At 40.2% G+C, this 18,901-nt stretch overlaps 1 protein-coding gene across 3 annotated transcripts; it reads right to left on the reverse strand.

The window, feature by feature from the left end:
- Positions 1 to 410: 410 nt before the first annotated feature.
- Positions 411 to 17,774, reverse strand: tmem87b (transmembrane protein 87B). Of its 3 annotated transcripts, none has more exons than XM_060871945.1 (20): positions 17,537 to 17,774; positions 14,833 to 14,893; positions 14,611 to 14,702; positions 14,398 to 14,532; positions 13,335 to 13,388; positions 13,204 to 13,260; positions 13,007 to 13,100; positions 12,835 to 12,896; positions 12,536 to 12,719; positions 11,528 to 11,627; positions 11,334 to 11,427; positions 9,115 to 9,190; positions 7,881 to 7,985; positions 7,673 to 7,731; positions 7,482 to 7,585; positions 3,585 to 3,658; positions 3,417 to 3,487; positions 2,733 to 2,785; positions 1,684 to 1,714; positions 411 to 1,578 (listed from the first exon to the last, which is right to left on the reverse strand). In XM_060871945.1, exons 1-20 carry the CDS (start codon positions 17,660 to 17,662, stop codon positions 1,537 to 1,539), a joined length of 1,674 nt encoding a protein of 557 aa, XP_060727928.1. In that variant the 5' UTR covers positions 17,663 to 17,774; the 3' UTR covers positions 411 to 1,536. The 3 variants fall into 3 exon arrangements, with proteins under 3 accessions (XP_060727928.1, XP_060727931.1, XP_060727929.1); XM_060871948.1 differs by lacking the exons at positions 9,115 to 9,190; positions 17,537 to 17,774 and adding exons at positions 8,248 to 8,323; positions 17,443 to 17,511; XM_060871946.1 differs by lacking the exon at positions 9,115 to 9,190 and adding an exon at positions 8,248 to 8,323 and having other exon boundaries at positions 412 to 1,578; positions 17,537 to 17,773.
- Positions 17,775 to 18,901: the final 1,127 nt, after the last annotated feature.

The following is an 18,901-nucleotide window of genomic DNA, read 5'->3' on the forward strand; positions in this document are numbered from 1 at the left end:
TAGACTCTTATAAAGACTGATAGATCTGCATGGACAGTCCGTGACTCATGGGATTGCAGTGGATGCGGCCGCCTGGAGACTGTCACGCCGTCTTTAAGCTACTGTTGCGCTGGTCAGCTTTGTGGTGGGGTCATCAGGGAAATTTGAAGATTTCGTCAGGAAGCAATTAGTGTTGTGTTTGTGGTGAACTCAGAAATTGTGCTGACCCGTTGTGCTGACCAGTTCCTCAGACGTTCTTGGTTGCTTAAATCCACTCCACTACAAACTCGTAGTAAGGACATTATTTACTGTCCATTATCACCCAAAAGGGTACAGTTTCCCTTCTGATCGTAATTCCTCTCAAATAGTACAAAAAGACCTATAAATAAAGAATCTTTATTTACATTTGAAGCAAACCGACGTAAAACATGGAACATGCATGACAAAAAAAAATGGACGCAATGCCCAAAATGAAACAAATCTAAAAAAGAAGAATCCAAAGATTCCACAGCAAGGTAAAAAAAAAAAAAAATCCAGAAGATAGAAAATCCTCAAGTTGTTAAAAAAAAAAATATTTTGCACAGAATCAGACTAACCTTGTGGCAAAAATAAATAAATAAATTTAAAAAAAATCACTCAATTGAAATGAATGCATTTTGTCATTGACGACAACAACACACAAGGAGGTTATGATACATTCTAACGGAACGCCTTTAAATCACAACAGTTGTCCTGTGGGAAGATTTCTGTATCTCTGCATGGCAAACTGTGCTTTTCTCTGGGGGGGGGGAAGGAAAATGTGCGATCCTACAAGACCAACTATTCTCAATCATCTGGTTATTTGTAGTGTTTTTAAGGCTTGTGATTAAAATGAGAAAGAAAGAAAAACCCTAAAATGCATTTCTAAAAAAGTGCACAGGGCAAAATGAGGATTATTAACTTCATATTGCTCTTTGATGCGAGATGCACATTTTGCTCGATGTTAAAGTAATCCAGCACGGTTGAGAAATTAACATCCAGACTGGAGTTCATACTTTTGTGTTTGATTTTCTGCATCACCCAGTCAACATCTGTATAATTACACATGAAGCAGAAGATTCTGTTCAACACAACTGTATTTTCAGAAGCAGGATGACTTGGACACCATGAATCTAAAAATAACATGACATATATAAGAAAATAATAAGTATATAAGTATAAAGGATGCCTGAACAGAATCATTGGTCCTTTAATTTCATGTCCTTTTAGGGGAAAAAAAAATAAATACTGGAAGAAAAAAACCCATTTGAACCCCATGTGTGAATGAGTACTTGTACTTCTGGGGGGGAAAAAAAAAATCAGTAATTTTTCACATTAGATATAAAAAGGCTTGAATACAGGCAGGACTGTTGAGGTGAGTCAGGATTCTCCTGTGATTAGAAACAGAATTCCTCTTCTCTTCAGATCCACTGCCAAACTCTTCACCTGTCAGTCTCTCGTCTGTCGGACGTCGTAGCGGTAGTGGGAGAAGCAGCGGTGCCGCCCATGTTATCTGAAGGAAGCCGTTCGTTTGTGCTCTCACTGCATTTTTGAAATCTCGTATTTTGTCGTCATGATTTCCTGCAAAGTGACCCAAAGTGAAAAGCAAGCTGATTTTCTGTGTTAAAAAAAAAAAAAAATAATAATTTGAAAGAATTTTTTGAAAGAATGCTCGATTTGACAAACCTCATCCGAGTCGAGAAGAACAGGCAGAGCACTGAAATACAAGAAACATTTAGTCATGTACGTCAGAGGATATGTTTACTGGGAACTTTACACTAAACCCAGCCTGATTAGACACACATTAGCCATGAAGTGTGAACATTGTCTTGATACAACAGCACCTGTCATCATCATCTTTCAGCTTTTCCCGTTTAGTGGTCACCACAGCAAATTATCTGTTTCCATCTAACTTTATCCTCGCCATCATCTACTCTCGCACCAATCACCTTCATGTCCTTATTTAACACATCCATGTATCTCCTCTTTGGCCTTCCTCTTTACCTCTTACCTGGCAGCTCCATCTCCAACATCCTTCTACCAATATAACCATCTCTCTCCTCTGTACATGTCCAAACCATCTCAATCTAGCCTCTCTGTGTACTGACAGCTCAGGTTGGCCGTTTTGGGGACAAGGTCACAGTGCCCATGCTGTCCATTAAATATTACTGCAGACTAAGTACCCCCTTATGGTGCAACAGTTTTCCCTAATGGCAGTGACCTCCTTTAGCCATAATGCAAAAATGGTTAAGGAGTGTCAGAGGTTCACGGTTGTTTGGTCTCCAAATACTGCAGATATCAATCAAGCAACTGTGGGATGTACTGGACAAATAAGTGTGACTAGTGGAGGCTTCACCTCACAACTTACAGGACACCAAGCTAAAGTCTTGGTGCCAGATACCACAGCACACCTTTAGAGGTCTTGTGGTGTCCTTGCCTCAGTCAGAGTCAGAGCTGTTTTGGTGACACGAGTCGGAGCTCTGAACTATGAGGCAGGTGGTATCGCTGAATAGTGTGAAAGCAGACCAAGACCAAGTAGCAACATAGAAGCATACTGAGAAGGGCAATGAATCTCAACACTTTCATTAATCCATTGTGTGATTAGAGGAATCTGGACACTTCAGAAGAGCTGGAACCTGCAAACTGGAATATGCATTACGGCGTTTTTGTTTCATGTCCCCTCGTATAAGGAGCCTGAGAGCGAACAAAGCGGTTTCCTTAATAAAAACACTTACACGTCTGTTATGGAGGAAGGAATGTTGTCTTCCACCCACTTCAAGTCTTCGTCCTGTGAAAAAAAAAGTCCCTATAGTCAGCTTTTGTTTCAAATTACAGTCCAAATTTAATGGCACCCTTGAAAAAGGTATTTGTGGTTTATTTTCGTTAAAAATTGTAATCTTACTTTTAATTGCATTTATTTGTGCAACCTCCCTTTGCCTACAATAACAGCACTGTTTCCTATAATACTTGAGGAGATCCAGAGAATACAAAGCAAGGAAAATAAAACAATTTCTCATTTTTGTGTGGTTCATTACTGAGTTCATTATGCCTCGTATCCTAGCAAAGGTATGCGGCTTTTAAAATATTTCATATAGAAACGAAGTTATTTATTCTGTTTTTATCCGTGTGTTGCCTAATCAGCCCCTTGCTGATGAATGCCCATGTTGATGAATTTGTTCTTTGTCACCTCACATTTAAACCCAAATGAAACAGGAAATCCTGGATGGCTGCATAAGACTTCCTTCATGCAGGTAAATAAAAAATAAAATCTACATATAAGAATTCAGGGGTGTCAGTAATTGTGACATGCAGCTTAAAATATTTCCCTTTATTTTCAGTGTGAAATTAAGATTTCTATCAGTGTTTGCGATGGGTGTTGTGATGACTGTATGTTTGACTTTGTCTCGGCCGATACTGACCACACTCGGAGCAAGGGGTTTCGTTGCTCCATTAGTCTCGGTTTTAGCGGCTCTTAGTTTTAAGCCGTCAGCTAGAAATAAAGCAAGACGCTGATAAGTCCACATAGCAGACAGAGTGGAAGAATATCATTATGCTCCTGTATATTTTTGTAGAGATTAATTGCTCACCAATATTTGCAGACACCAAGAACTCTTCAATCTCTTCATCGTCTGAATCATCAATTAAAGGTGTGAATGCATATCTATATTCGGGAGAGCGCACATAATAAAAGGAAAAGATTCACTTCTAATGTTTGCTTGCACTCAGAAAATATCAATAAATAATTTTTTTAGCATACAATTGTCTAGGCTTAATTGTTTAAATGAACTGTACACGGAAAATTACTTTAAAATTGTTTTATTTGTATTAATCAGACAACATAAAATGTCTATGTATTAATCAGGCAAGGTACAACATCTCTGATGAATACACAGACGTTGTACATTGTGTCCAATTAATACAGAAATGTCGTGCGTTGCGTCCGATTAATACACAGACATTGTACAGTACATTGTGTCCAATTAATATAGAAATGTCGTGAGTTGCGTCCGATTAATACAGAGACGTCGTACGTTGCGTCCGATTAATACAGAGACGTTGTACGTTGCGTCCGATTAATACAGAGACATCGTACGTTGCGTCCGATTAATACAGAGATGTTGTACATTGCGTCTGATTAATACAGAGACGTCGTACATCGCGTCCGATTGATACAAAGAAGTCGTACATCACGTCCAATTAATACAGAGACGTCGTACATCACGTCCGATTGATACAAAGAACTCGTACATTGCGTCCGATTAATACAGAGACGTCGTACATTGCGTCCGATTGATACAAAGTCGTACATCGCGTCCAATTAATACAGAGAAGTCGTACATCGCATCCGATTAATACAGAGACGTCGTACATTGCATCCGATTAATACAGAGACATCGTGCGTTGCGTCCGATTAATACAGAGAAGTCGTACATCGCGTCCGATTGATACAGAGACGTCGTACATCGCGTCCGCGTCCGATTAATACAGAGACGTCGTGCGTTGCGTCCGATTAATACAGATGTCGTGCGTTGCGTCCGATTAATACAGATGTCGTGCGTTGCGTCCTATTAATATAGAGACATCGTGCGTTGCGTCCGATTAATACAGAAACGTCGTACTTTGCGTCCGATTAATACAAAGACGTCGTACGTTGCGTTCGAATTAATACAGAGACGTCATACATTGCATCCGATTAATACAGAGACATCGTGCGTTGCGTCCGATTAATACAGAGAAGTCGTACATCGCGTCCGATTAATACAGAGAAGTCGTACGTTGCGTCCGATTAATACAGAGACGCTGTACGTTGCGTCCGATTAATACAGAGACGTTGTACGTCGCGTCCGATTAATACAGAGACGTCGTACATTGTGTCCGATTAATACAGAGACGTACAATGCGTTCCGGATTAATACAGAGACGTACATTGCGTCCGATTAATACAGAGACGTCGTACATTGCGTACGATTAATACAGAGATGTCGTACATCGCGGCCGATTAATACAGAGACGTCGTACATTGCGTCCGATTGTAACAGAGACGTCGTACGTTGCGTCTGATTAATAGAGACGTCGTGCGTTGCGTCCGATTAATACATAGACGTCGTACATTGTGTCCAATTAATACAGAAACGTCGTATGTTGCGTCCGATTAATACAGAGACGTCGTACGTTGCGTCTGATTAATACAGAGACGTCGTACGTTGCGTCTGATTAATACAGAGACGTCGTGCGTTGCGTCCGATTAATACAGACGTCGTGCGTTGCGTCCGATTAATACAGATGTCGTGCGTTGCGTCCTATTAATATAGAGACATCGTGCGTTGCGTCCGATTAATACAGAAACGTCGTACTTTGCGTCCGATTAATACAAAGACGTCGTACGTTGCGTTCGAATTAATACAGAGACGTCATACATTGCATCCGATTAATACAGAGACATCGTGCGTTGCGTCCGATTAATACAGAGAAGTCGTACATCGCGTCCGCGTCCGATTAATACAGAGACGTCGTACGTTGCGTCCGATTAATACAGAGACGCTGTACGTTGCGTCCGATTAATACAGAGACGTTGTACGTCGCGTCCGATTAATACAGAGACGTCGTACATTGTGTCCGATTAATACAGAGACGTACAATGCGTTCCGGATTAATACAGAGACGTACATTGCGTCCGATTAATACAGAGACGTCGTACATTGCGTCCGATTAATACAGAGACGTCGTACATTGCGTACGATTAATACAGAGATGTCGTACATCGCGGCCGATTAATACAGAGACGTCGTACATTGCGTCCGTTTGTAACAGAGACGTCGTATGTTGCGTCTGATTAATAGAGACGTCGTGCGTTGCGTCCGATTAATACATAGACGTCGTACATTGTGTCCAATTAATACAGAAACGTCGTATGTTGCGTCCGATTAATACAGAGACGTCGTACGTTGCGTCTGATTAATACAGAGACGTCGTACGTTGCGTCTGATTAATACAGAGACGTCGTGCGTTGCGTCTGATTAATACAGAGACGTCGTGCGTTGCGTCCGATTAATACAGACGTCGTGCGTTGCGTCCGATTAATAGACGTCGTGCGTTGCGTCTGATTAACAGACGTCGTGCGTTGCGTCCGATTAATACAGAGACGTTGTGCGTTGCGTCCGATTAATACAGAGACGTCGTACGTCGCGCCCGATTAACACAGAGACGTCGTACATTGCGTACGATTAATAGAGACGTCGTGCGTTGCGCCCGATTAATACAGAGACGTCGTACACTGCGTACGATTAATACAGAGACGTCGTACACTGCGTACGATTAATACAGAGACGTCGTACATCGCGCCCGATTAATACAGAGACGTCGTGCGTTGCGTCCGATTAATACAGACGTCGTGCGTTGCGTCCGATTAATACAGAGACGTCGTGCGTTGCGTCCGATTAATACAGAGACGTTGTGCGTTGCGTCCGATTAATACAGAGACGTCGTGCGTTGCGTCCGATTAATACAGAGACGTCGTGCGTTGCGTCCGATTAATACAGAGACGTCGTGCGTTGCGTCCGATTAATAGAGACTTCGTCCGTTGCGTCCGATTAATACAGAGACATCGTGCGTTGCGTCCGATTAATACAGAGACGTCGTGCGTTGCGTCCGATTAATACAGAGACGTCGTGCGTTGCGTCCGATTAATACAGAGACGTCGTGCGTTGCGTCCGATTAATACAGAGACGTCGTGCGTTGCGTCCGATTAATACAGAGACGTCGTGCGTTGCGTCCGATTAATACAGAGACGTCGTACACTGCGTACGATTAATACAGAGACGTCGTACACTGCGTACGATTAATACAGAGACGTCGTACATCGCGCCCGATTAATACAGAGACGTCGTGCGTTGCGTCCGATTAATACAGACGTCGTGCGTTGCGTCCGATTAATACAGAGACGTCGTGCGTTGCGTCCGATTAATACAGAGACGTTGTGCGTTGCGTCCGATTAATACAGAGACGTCGTGCGTTGCGTCCGATTAATACAGAGACGTCGTGCGTTGCGTCCGATTAATACAGAGACGTCGTGCGTTGCGTCCGATTAATAGAGACTTCGTCCGTTGCGTCCGATTAATACAGAGACATCGTGCGTTGCGTCCGATTAATACAGAGACGTCGTGCGTTGCGTCCGATTAATACAGAGACGTCGTGCGTTGCGTCCGATTAATACAGAGACGTCGTGCGTTGCGTCCGATTAATACAGAGACGTCGTGCGTTGCGTCCGATTAATACAGAGACGTCGTGCGTTGCGTCCGATTAATACAGAGACATCGTGCGTTGCGTCCGATTAATAGAGACTTCGTGCGTTGCGTCCGATTAATACAGAGATGTCGTACATTGTGTCTTATGATGTCTGTGTATTTATCAGGCACAACGTATGAAGTCTCTGTGTCAATTAGTCAATGTAATGAGACTCTGCAATCATTTATGTCAAATCTTGCCTTTGGTTATTTGCAGATGGTCTCCAGAGAAACATGATGACCAGCAGTATTATAGAGAACAGAAACCTCCAGAAGGCGTCATCTACCCAGAGCTCCATCCAGTCCTGTTGAGAACATCACCACAGGTGAAACATCTCATATCACTCTGTTTAGAGGGAAAGTAAGACAACTACAGTGCATCAAATACTCACAGCCTGGCAGTCTGCTAATCGGAATTTCTTTGTTGTCCACACCATGAAAATGACAGAGGCTAAAAATACGGCGAAATTAAATAGCATGTAATATAAACAAAACATCTTCAACAAATCAATCAACACTCTTCTGTAAACACAAAAAAACATCCAGAACCTATCCGTATCAGGAAATACATTCCAGTTTAACATTTCTTAAATTACTCACCGATTACAGCAAAGATGAGGGTATTGGTGAAGTGTCTATACAATGACAACTTCACCGGGTTTCTCCTGAGTTTTAGAGTCTTTATGGTTTGTGCGAGACTAACAAATATTTAAGAGGTCGTCAAGGAAATAATGAGGAGTGAGCACTGTCAGAGAAACTACAATTAAAAAAAAAAAGAGCTCTGCAAATAATATAAGAATCAGTAGAGTTGATTTACAGCACATGAAACTGAACCCCACCAGCATTCATTCATGTTAGCCGTAGTGAAACACACACATTAAACAGTTAGAAACGCTGAAATAAGCATGCAGAAATTGCACACGATGACAGAGGAGGCCCTTGTGTATGCATGGGCCAGACTAAAAGGATATCCACCAACAGAGAGAAGAGTCAAGCAGTGCCAGTGGAATGTTGGCCAGTAAGGCCAGGTCAGAATCTTTAGCCTGAGAAAAGGGGAAGACAGAGGAAAAGCAAAAGAAGACAGACAGAAAGAGCAAATTCAGGAAAAAGGGGAAAAAAATGAAACCAAACAAGCTTGATCAGGTAGATAATTCAGTCATTATGACAACACCATTATAACATTATAATTGCATTCAGTTATACATGAATACCTTCAGATCCTGATCAAGCAGTTTTAAGGAAGTAAACGTGATGGTCAGGCATTCGCAAACATTTGGGCATATGGTGCGTTTGTGAAAAATTTAATTAGCTTTAATTCTAAAAAATCTCATTTAAATTTGATACCATTTTTGTCTTCTGAGTCCAACTAAATCACTGAATTCAAATAGTGCTATTTGCAGCTACATTGTTCATTGTGTGCGTCTCAATCAGCTGCGGATATTAAAGATTAGGAAACTCTGATGGACTTTACTCTGATGGACTTTACTCTGACGGACTTTACTCTGACGGACTTTACTCTGACGGACTTTACTCTGACGGACTTTACTCTGACGGACTTTACTCTGACGGACTTTACTCTGACGGACTTTACTCTGACGGACTTTACTCTGACGGACTTTACTCTGACGGACTTTACTCTGATGGACTTTACTCTGATGGACTTTACTCTGATGGACTTTACTCTGATGGACTTTACTCTGATGGACTTTACTCTGATGGACTTTACTCTGACATGTACAACTCTCATTGTGCTAACCCTAATAGATGGGTAGAAATAGTATTTATTTCCAGGTCCACTGGTAACATTGACTGGAAAAGCAAAAGCTTTGGAAGGATATGAACCAAGTGGCGCAGGAGTCAAACACAGTCATTACAATGGCAGTGAGCAGAGATGGCACACTGTCCCGGCCCTTTCAGATCAACACATGTTACACTTACATGGTAGTAAAAGTATGTGTTAACAGTGTGTTAATAAAAGGAAAAATCCACCCCAAATTACTGGTAATGTGTGTCAAAGCCTAAAATTCTTGGGTTTACATTTTTTCGATTTAAAATTCTTTAAACAATGCTATTCGAGTACCTGCTGATGGGTGAATCAGTAAGGAATTAGCTCTCATTTTACCCCCGTGAACCTCATGAACCCATATACACAGTGACCTTTGAAGAAATGTCACATGCTGAAAGTGTGCGCTCTCAGACCCCTCATCTGAAAAATCGGCTTCCAAAGCTTCTACTTTCGTACGAATGCTGCCTTCAACACCAATATGTGTTCGTTTCAAAGATCTCTGTTTGTAACTGCATCGAATGGCTGTTTTAAACAGTCTCTAATTAAACCTGTCATCAGACATCAGAGTAACTGACAGTTGCTAACTTTTCATAATGGCAGTTCAGGACCAACTAACAAATGAACATCCTTATTGGTAAGTACAAGATAAATGAGTTAATATAAACATATATATTGTTTCAGGGTGGAGTTTTCCTTCACAGGATGACATGAATACACAAACACACACACACAAACACACACTCACACACAGTGTCGTTTGAAAGTTTGTCGACCCTTTAGTTATTTCTATATTTCTGCATAAATATGACCCAAAACATCATCAGAATTTCATACAAATCCTAAAAGCAGACAAAGTGAACCCAGTCAAACAAATCAGACAAATATATTATACTTTACAATTTGTTTTTATTCAGGAAAATGTCGGAATATTATATACATGTAAGTGGCGAAAGTACTTGAACATCTAGGATTAGTATCGAAGGTCAAATTAGAGCCCACGTGTTTCCAATCAATGGGATTATTTAAAGACGTGTGTTTGTGGAAGTGGATCATGACACAAACAAGGCAGGTTTCTAAGGACTTCAGAAAAAGAGTTCTTGTTGTTCATTGGGCTGAAAAAGTTTACAGAAATCATCTCTAAAGAGTTTGGACTTCACAAATGTATTGTCTTAAGACCATTGGTCAACCAACAAAAAAGCAAGACATGTAATAGTCTGTTGGGTCAGAAAGGAATTCAGTGTACATCTAACCAACTAAAGGCCTCTTTTACTTTGGCTTATGTTAATGTTCATGTGTCTGCCATCAGGAGAACACTGAACAAACTTGGTGTTCAGAGGCAAGGCAAGAAGAAAGCCACTACTCTCCAAAAAGAACATCGCTGCCCTTAAAGTTAACTAAAGATCACGTGGATAAGTCAGAAGACTATTGGGAAAAAAAAATTTGTGGAGGAATGAGAACAAAAAAAACTTTAAATGAGAAGCGATATTTCTAGAGAAAAGAAAATACTGAATTCCAGCATAATAACCATATGCATCTGTGAAACATGATGGTGGTAGTATCATGCTTTGGGCCTGTAATGCTGTAGCTGGGACAGGAAAGCTTTCCATCATTGATGGAACAATGCATTTAGAATTATACCAGTGAATTATATTGGAAAATGGCAGGACATTTTCTTTTTTATGAACTGAATCTCAAGCAAAAATGGACCATAAACAAATACAAGGACCACAACCTCCCAGGTCTGTCTACCAAATAATGATAAAAGAGGAACAAAGATAATGTTTTGGAGTGGCTAAGTCAAAGACTTGACCTTAATCCAAAAGAAATGTTGTGGAAGGACCTGAAGCAAGCGGTTCATGTGAGGACACCCACCCACAAATCCCAGTGTTGAAGCTTTTGCGTACTGACGAATGAGAGAAGATTCTTCCGAGCCGTTGTGCAGGACTGAGTAACAGTTACCTGAAACCTTACTTGCAGTTACTGCTACACAAGGGCTCACAACAGATACTGAAAACAAAGGTCCATATACTTTTGCCAGTCACAGATATGCAATGCTGGATTATTTTCCCCAATAATTGAATAAAGAAGTAAAATATTTTTGGCTTATTTGTTATATTGCGTTCACTTTGTTAAATCTGATCATATTTTGCTTCATATTTATGCAGAAATAAAGAAATTTCTAAACGATTCACAAACTGAAAAGTGACACTGTGTAGAAGAGAGACGTATGTATACAAACAAAAGCATTATGGGTAAAGTTGATTTACCCCAGTAATCCTCAAAATGCCCTCAATGGCAGCAAAGGCAAAGTAGAGGACTCCCAGCCCCACGACTCTGTGCATGACGGTCCCCAAGCGAGGCCTAGACAAATCATACCATCGTAAAACATTAACACAACATTTAATGGCCATTACCAGCCCTGATAACCATCAACACATAACAGATGTTATCTTCTACTCACTTGACTATTCCGTAGCCCAAACTGACGATGATGACCAAGAGTCGTGCTAGTGTTCTCTTCAGAGCGGACACGAGCTCGGCAAAAACCAGCAAGCCTTGAGCTGTGTAAAGAAGAGAGAACTGACACTTTAAAATGGACAGACAAAATTCACAGCTTTTTAATGTAGTTTTAGTTTTACTGTGTCTTTGGTCACTATTGTACTATTGTACTATTGTTATATACATATATTATTATATTACCATATTATATAAAGTATTATAAATAATTAATTATTTTTATTTTAGAGAAAATTATTCTCTAAAATAAGTGAACTGATCACAGTTCTCCGGTTTTATATATCAAGAAAAATAACTTGCTATGTGGCATCAAAAAAGTGCAAACATTAAGTAAAATAGTTTGTTTGAAGCGAGCCCCAGACCACTTGTTTAAGAGGACCAGAGGCTGGTTCTCTGAACTGCCCCATGGCTCTAGAACACCAGTGCAGAGAAAGTCTCCCCTGTGATATTGACAGTTGTCAAACTTTACCCCACTCCGCAAATATATATAGACATTATAAAGGAGAATTCCATCATGGATCTCCTTTCATGACATTTACACTGGAAACGTACGTTTCTTCTTGCTTATAATGCACACACTTTTTCTTTTCTCCATTCTGTTTTGCACTATATGTAACGCATGCTTTGTGTGTCCTGTGTAAATCATGTCGAAGGTTGCCGAAGGAGTCGCAGAGGAAGAATGTCACCTTATCGCATTGTGTAACTTTCCTGTACATATGATAAGCTCAAAACAGAGTAAAAAACGCAAAGTGTCTCCAAAATAAAAAAAGGAAGTGTGGAAATGACACATACTTTTACTAGATAAACAAGTTAGTATGCCTGCATTCTTTCTCATCATCATTTTACTGAAAGCACAAATACTCTGCAATAAAACACTACTACAGTTCTATAAGGAAGTCAGTCTTTTTAAAACCATATTTTTATGCTTAAGGGTTTTGTTTTTGTCACTTACTTGCTGAGCCAACAGCATTAGCGTTCTCATACTCGGCACAGAAGACTGCCATCTCGATCATGCCCAGGAAGATGACGCCAGCTATCCAGAACTGGATCCGCAGCAGGTCTTTCCAGTAGCAAGAAGCCCAGATGAACCAGAGTAGAGCGTACAAAATGTAGACAATGCACATCACCATGTAGAACTAAGGAGATGGAAAATAAACACCATGCAACATGTAAAATTTATATGGAGCATTACCATTTGTAAGATGATCAATGATTTAAAGGTGACTTATATAATAAACTATAAACACTCACGATCATAAGAGGCCATTCTGTGACTGAGATGTAACCATGATCTCCTTTCATTATCACAGTGACTGGAACAAAGTAAAAGATGTTCCAATTCTAACTAGTAGTTAAAATTCCAATATTTGTGTTTAAAGGAATCCTAAAGACTTGAAGAAATAATAAATATGCTGAGGCTTACAGGTTAAATTCCAGTCGACGTCCTTTTTATCAGTCTCGATCACTACCACAAGTAGATACGGTCCGTCTCTCCATGTCGTAGCAATGACGTGATCCTTTAGAGAGAAGGATGCAAGGTTGTTGATAAAAACAGATTTACACCCTTCTTTCTCACAGACATGAACTTTTTTGATTGGCATAAAGAAAGAGGAACTTTACCTTTATACCTGGTTTAACTTCAGCTTCTGCTGTAAGCCACCTGGTGTAATTGGCATCCTGGCAAGATGAAGACAAAACGTTAAGTTACTGTAACTATCACAATGAGTCAAACCTCCATGACACAGGCTTACATTAATAAAATCCTCTCGCTGTGGATCCACTGTTCTGGGCTCTGCTTGGGATTTCTGCAAAAAACACAAAAGCACATATTTAGAGAAAAGGAAAGCTGTTCTGACTACTGAAATGAAATAATAATACAAATAGTGCTACTAATCAAACAACAAGAGCTCTGACCAGTATGTATTTATGTGTGTACTAACACATGTAACACTTGCTGTGTTGGAGCAGCCAAAGGCAGTATGTTCTTAGTGTTCACAGTAAGTGTGAAATACCCAGATGGACTGCTGTTTGCATAGAACCAGTGAATACTGCACTAAACCTAATGGTGCTACCAGAACCAATAAAATGGCAGGAGGCAGCGTGACAGCACGTTATTGTGCAAGTGTATAGATATTAAATATTGTTCCTTGTGGTTAAACCATACTTGTTTAAACAACACCTGATAACATCATGAAGGTTTAAACAAGAAAAAGAAGTGTTGCGGTTAAAAAGAAACAAACAAAACAAAATCATAAGCAAACAAAAAACCCTTTTTGCAGTTATGGCGGCATTGCAGATCACATGACACATAGTATTGTCTGGATTCATACTACACACATACTAATCAATGTGTACTGTAGCAACAACCAAGCAGTAGATACTCAAGCGCAGTAGGTGCTGAACCGAATGCAGCAAAAGGTACTGAACCAAATGCAGCAAAAGGTGCTGAACCGAATGCAGCAAAAGGTACTGAACCAAATGCAGCAAAAGGTACTGAATCGAATGCAGTGGGTACTGAATCAAATGCAGTGAGTATTGTTACAGTACACAAAAGTTAGACACAGATTCTCTTCCTGCTTTTGCTCTACACTCAATGACCTCTATCAGCAGGGCTTTCAAAGAATGCTACTTCTCTGCCAAATAAAAAAATGAACGTAGTTTCATCAAGCAAATGACAACACAGACCTTCTCAGTGCCCATACCCTGAGCTCAAGAAAATAAAATGGTGCCTAATTAAGATATTACAAATTGCTGATTTAAAAGCTGAGGCCACGTTTAAGCTGTTATGAATTAAATGATACCAGTTTTACATACGTTTAGCATGGGGAAAAACTGGATCCCGTTGTTGCAGGTTAATTTTCCGTACTTGTGTTCGATGTACTCTCCTGGTGCAAGAGGATTGGGGTCTAGACATTCTCCTCTACTCAGTGGTGTCCTGTCATACATTTCCTGGTCAGAAAAACATAACGGAAACATGAAATCTCTGATTCACATGGAAGCAGTTTCTATCATGCAAACACCACTCACCTCTATGTTACTGAATTCATTGTGACACGGGTAGAACTTTAAATACCAGCTAATAGTAAATGACACCTCTGCGGGACAGTTAAAGGAAGAGACTGCAAAGGAGAAAACATTATATAAGTTACCTCCCATTGTGTGACAGTATGCTTACATACAAACAGTCAACAGTACAAAAAGCCACATCTTAAATGATGATATTATTTATCCTGAATTTAATGTTACTACCTTTTAACTGGATGTCAGTGGCTTTGTACATGGACTTTTTTAATAACAAAGGTCTTGACGTCTGCAAAAAATAAAATCCATATAGATCATTAATAACATTCATAATACCGCCGCAATGTGTTACAGTATAAAAACAAAAATATACAGCAATTAGATGTGAGGTATTGCATTTACATTTATCAGGCAAATGTACCTTGTGTACTTTCTAAGTTTACTAAGGGCTTTCACACTGGAAGCTTAATCCAAAACTGAGCAACTGTGAAAGCTGTCATGTGGACCAGGAAGCACGTATATTTACGTATAAACCTGTATAGTCTTTGCTCTGTAACTGTGCTGCGTACATGTGAACACAAGTGTTTAAGACAGCGGTCTCCAATCTTATCCACAAAGGGCCGGTGTGGGTGCAGGTTTTCATTCCAACCAAGCAGAAGCCACACCAGAGTCTACTACAAGCCAAGGACAACTGTAAGGTGTGGCTTCTGCTTGGTTGGAATGAAAACCTGCACCCACACCTGCCCTTTGTGGATAAGATTGGAGACCACTGGTTTAAGGCAATGATGACATAGATATTAATTTTGGTACATTAACGTGTACCATGAATGGCAGGTGAATGTTGTCCACATAATGCAGACGGATAATAGCATCAAAATACTAAAATAAATGTAAATATAAATGGGTAGTTACGTTGTGTCCTAGGGCATGCTTTTGATTATGTGCATGCAGGTTTGATAAACTCAAGGGATTCTGAACCCAGAACAAAGCTGCTGAAAACAAATGTGCTCGACAAACCACAACAAACATGCCCAGTGTGGAAAAAGCAGTAGTCAATGTTATACTATGAAGTCATGCTAACTTTAGTTACTACTCTTGCCTGAGTACCAAGCACCTAAAATAGTGACTGGAGTTAAGTAAATAATGTAAATAAATTGATTGGTCAAATCCAGTGGTCACAGAATTGTCTGGAAATGTGCTTCACTAGGAGCGCCACTAAAATTCATCTGCCTCACTGCCTTAATCAGTATCAGAATCAGAATCAGAATCAGGTTTATTAGTCAAGTGTGTTGACACACACAAGGAATTTGGTTCCAGCTGTTTGTGACTCTCAAAAGTACAGACATAAATAACACTATACCATACAAGATAATACAGACTATACAAGACAATGCAGATGTGATACAATAGACATTATGAGTATTAAATATGAATACAGAATACATGACTGATCAGTTATGTACATAAAGTGTGAGAAGTGCAAATAATATTGTGCAATATTATGCTTTTTGTACAATATGCAGCAGCAGTAGAGTGTGTAACGTACACGGATGATGTGATGAATGACAGTCCTGATAATGCAGTACTTATAGATATGAAGCAGTGAATATAATTATGGTGAGTTGATAATCAGGGCGATTGCCTGGGGAAAGAAACTGTTCCTGTGTCTGGCAGTTTTAGTAAGCAAAGCTCTGTAGCGCCTGCCAGAAGGGAGGAGCTGAAAGAGGTTGTGTCCAGGGTGCGAAGGGTCAGTAGTGATTTTTCCTGCCCGGGTTTCTGGTTCTTGTGTCGTACAGGTCCTATACAATATTGCCTTTCTTTGGGTTTGGCTATTTTAAAGTAAACTAAAAGACACCTGTTTTCACATTTATTCTTAAAGAATCGAGTAGCCAGCATTCTAGATCCTTCCAAACGTTTTCTTTCATGAACAGCGTTTATTTTATGATAAGCTCTGAGTTTAAATTTGTGAATCAGTTCCTTTTTTCATGCCCAAATTGTGGTTAAAACCAGTGCTCAGTTTCTTGCAGTGCTGCTGTCTGATACACAGCACCACACATTATGTGGAAATTGTTCATAGCAGAATAACATAGACGGCTTCCAAACAGCTGTTGTGACTTAAGTGCACCTTTATTGTCGGGTTACATTGATAACATATATTTTAATGCCAATAACGGTAGGTATTTTAAAGCCAAAAAAAAAAGGGCCAGCAGTTCATCCTTGTCCAACATTAATGCTATTAATTAATGCATTAATACACGTTACTGAGACGCAGCATCACCTTTCAAACAGCTATCAACTGTCTAGCTATCAGCTATCTAGTACTGCAATTAAATATTTAATAACAAACAAGCAAACGGAAACAAGTTAAGAGATACAAAATAAGCCCGAAGAATGAAAATAAATTCTGTCAAGATCCTTTATATAATTGTCAGATAGTGGGTAGGTTCATTCCTGAGTGTTAGCTAATGGATACTAACTAGTAGCATTAGCAAGAGCCCATCTGACAGATTAACAAAGCTTTATATTCAAATCATTATATTCACACACTGGGGCTGTATGTTTAGTGATGGTGTTCTCGCTGTTTCTAAATGGCACATTAGCTGTCTTTTTCTCCACGAAACTAAAGCTTGGGACATCCTGTTAGCCATGACACAATGCCACATCAGCTCGCTAGTTAGCAGACCAGATAATAAAGCTAAGCATATGTAAAGCTAGTTTGCAAAAAAAAGGTTGCATTTTCATAAATCACACACGCTTCTATAATGCGACAAACTGGATAAGTCACGTCGGATTTCATCTGAATGAAAACAAAAAGAAAGGAAAGCTATGAAACCCGACCGTTTGGTTACTTAGTAAGAGTCCCATTCACTGGCCTGGTTACTCGACTCGACTCACACCACACACACACACACACACTCCTGTGTCTACTTACATTGACAACTGTAATAGTCCAATATCCAGTCTCTGGAGCGGTAAAAACGCCATCGATAATTGACATAAATAAAATGCAGAACAGAAGAAAGGACCAAGGCCTCTTGTCCAAGGCAGTGTAGCTCATCGTCCACCAAAACAACAGTACCGGCCACAGCTAAGTGGCTGCTTGGGCATGCAGTGCAGTGCAGTGTGTTGTGTTGTGTTGTGTTGCGTTGCGTTGTGTTGTGTTGTGTTGCAGAGAGGCTGCGCCCACAGTGGCCAGTAGTGGTGTCCTGGTTTCACACACGATCAGTAATGTCATCTGCGTCGATTTGATGTTTATTTCATTACTGGATACTTTATGTATGTCACTTATATAAGTATCAGGAACTAAATTGTGATTAGTCCGTTTTTTTTTTGTCCTGCTAAGTGACAGCTGCTAAGGAATCCCACAAATAACAACAAATCATCAATATCCTAATAAGCTCTAATGATATATAATGTAATGGGTTAAGCTTTTTCCTTCACTGGCTATATGACGTTTGGGTCTATCATTTCACAATAAGGATGACTGCAAATGCTGCACACTTGATGACTTCAGAAGAGCACAGGCCACTTCAGTGACCACTCTCTGCTGAACATTGACGGATCCTAGGTGAGAACGTCAAGAGCACCAAATTCCCTGGTGCTCATCTGGCAGAGAACTTCACCTGGTCACTCAACACCAGCTCCATGAAAACCCAGCAGCATCTCTACTTCCTGCGAAGGCCCCCCATCCTGACCATGTTCTACAGAGGGACCATTGAGAGCATCCTGATCAGCTACTGTACATCACTGTCTGTTTCGGGAATTGCACCGTCTCAGAGAACAAGACCCTGGAGCGGATAGTGAGGACAGCTGAGAAACTCATTTTTAGTCACTCATCCCTCTTGCACGAACATTTACAGAACAATTGGCATCCAAAAAGCTGTTGGCTTTGGATCTGGGAAAAAGTACCATAGCATTCGGGCCCTCACAACCAGATTGTGCAACAGTTTTTTCCCTCAAGCCATCAGGCTTCTCAATACCAAGAACTGAACTGTTACCAAACAAATAAACATAAACATACACACACACACACACACACACACACACACACACACACACACACACACACACACTCACTCAGTCGCTGTTTTGCACATTCATTAAAATTGTTCTTTTGCACACCACATCTCATTATCTCAGTATCTCACCCAATTGTTGCTTTAACAGAAGTGTATATTTGTTTGCAAGAAACCTGTGTTTACAATCCTCTTATGTTTATGTTATGCACACTGGTCGACGCTATCTCGTGTTTTTGGCCCTGTAGTCTTTCGTCTTGCACTGTTTCCACTAGGCTGCA

This window comes from Tachysurus vachellii, chromosome 6, assembly GCF_030014155.1.
Source record: "Tachysurus vachellii isolate PV-2020 chromosome 6, HZAU_Pvac_v1, whole genome shotgun sequence".
NCBI classification, from domain to species: domain Eukaryota; kingdom Metazoa; phylum Chordata; class Actinopteri; order Siluriformes; family Bagridae; genus Tachysurus; species Tachysurus vachellii.

Excerpts from the sequence above, each read along its gene's own strand:
- tmem87b (XM_060871945.1), bottom strand. The coding sequence starts at position 17,662 with ATGAGCTACACTGCCTTGGACAAGAGGCCTTGGTCCTTTCTTCTGTTC. Across the intron at positions 13,389-14,397 it reads AGTTTTTCCCCATGCTAAAC|AAATCCCAAGCAGAGCCCAG; the intron begins GTATGTAAAACT and ends TGTTTTTTGCAG. Across the intron at positions 7,986-9,114 it reads CTGCGCCACTTGGTTCATAT|TTGTTAGTCTCGCACAAACC; the intron begins CCTTCCAAAGCT and ends CCTCTTAAATAT.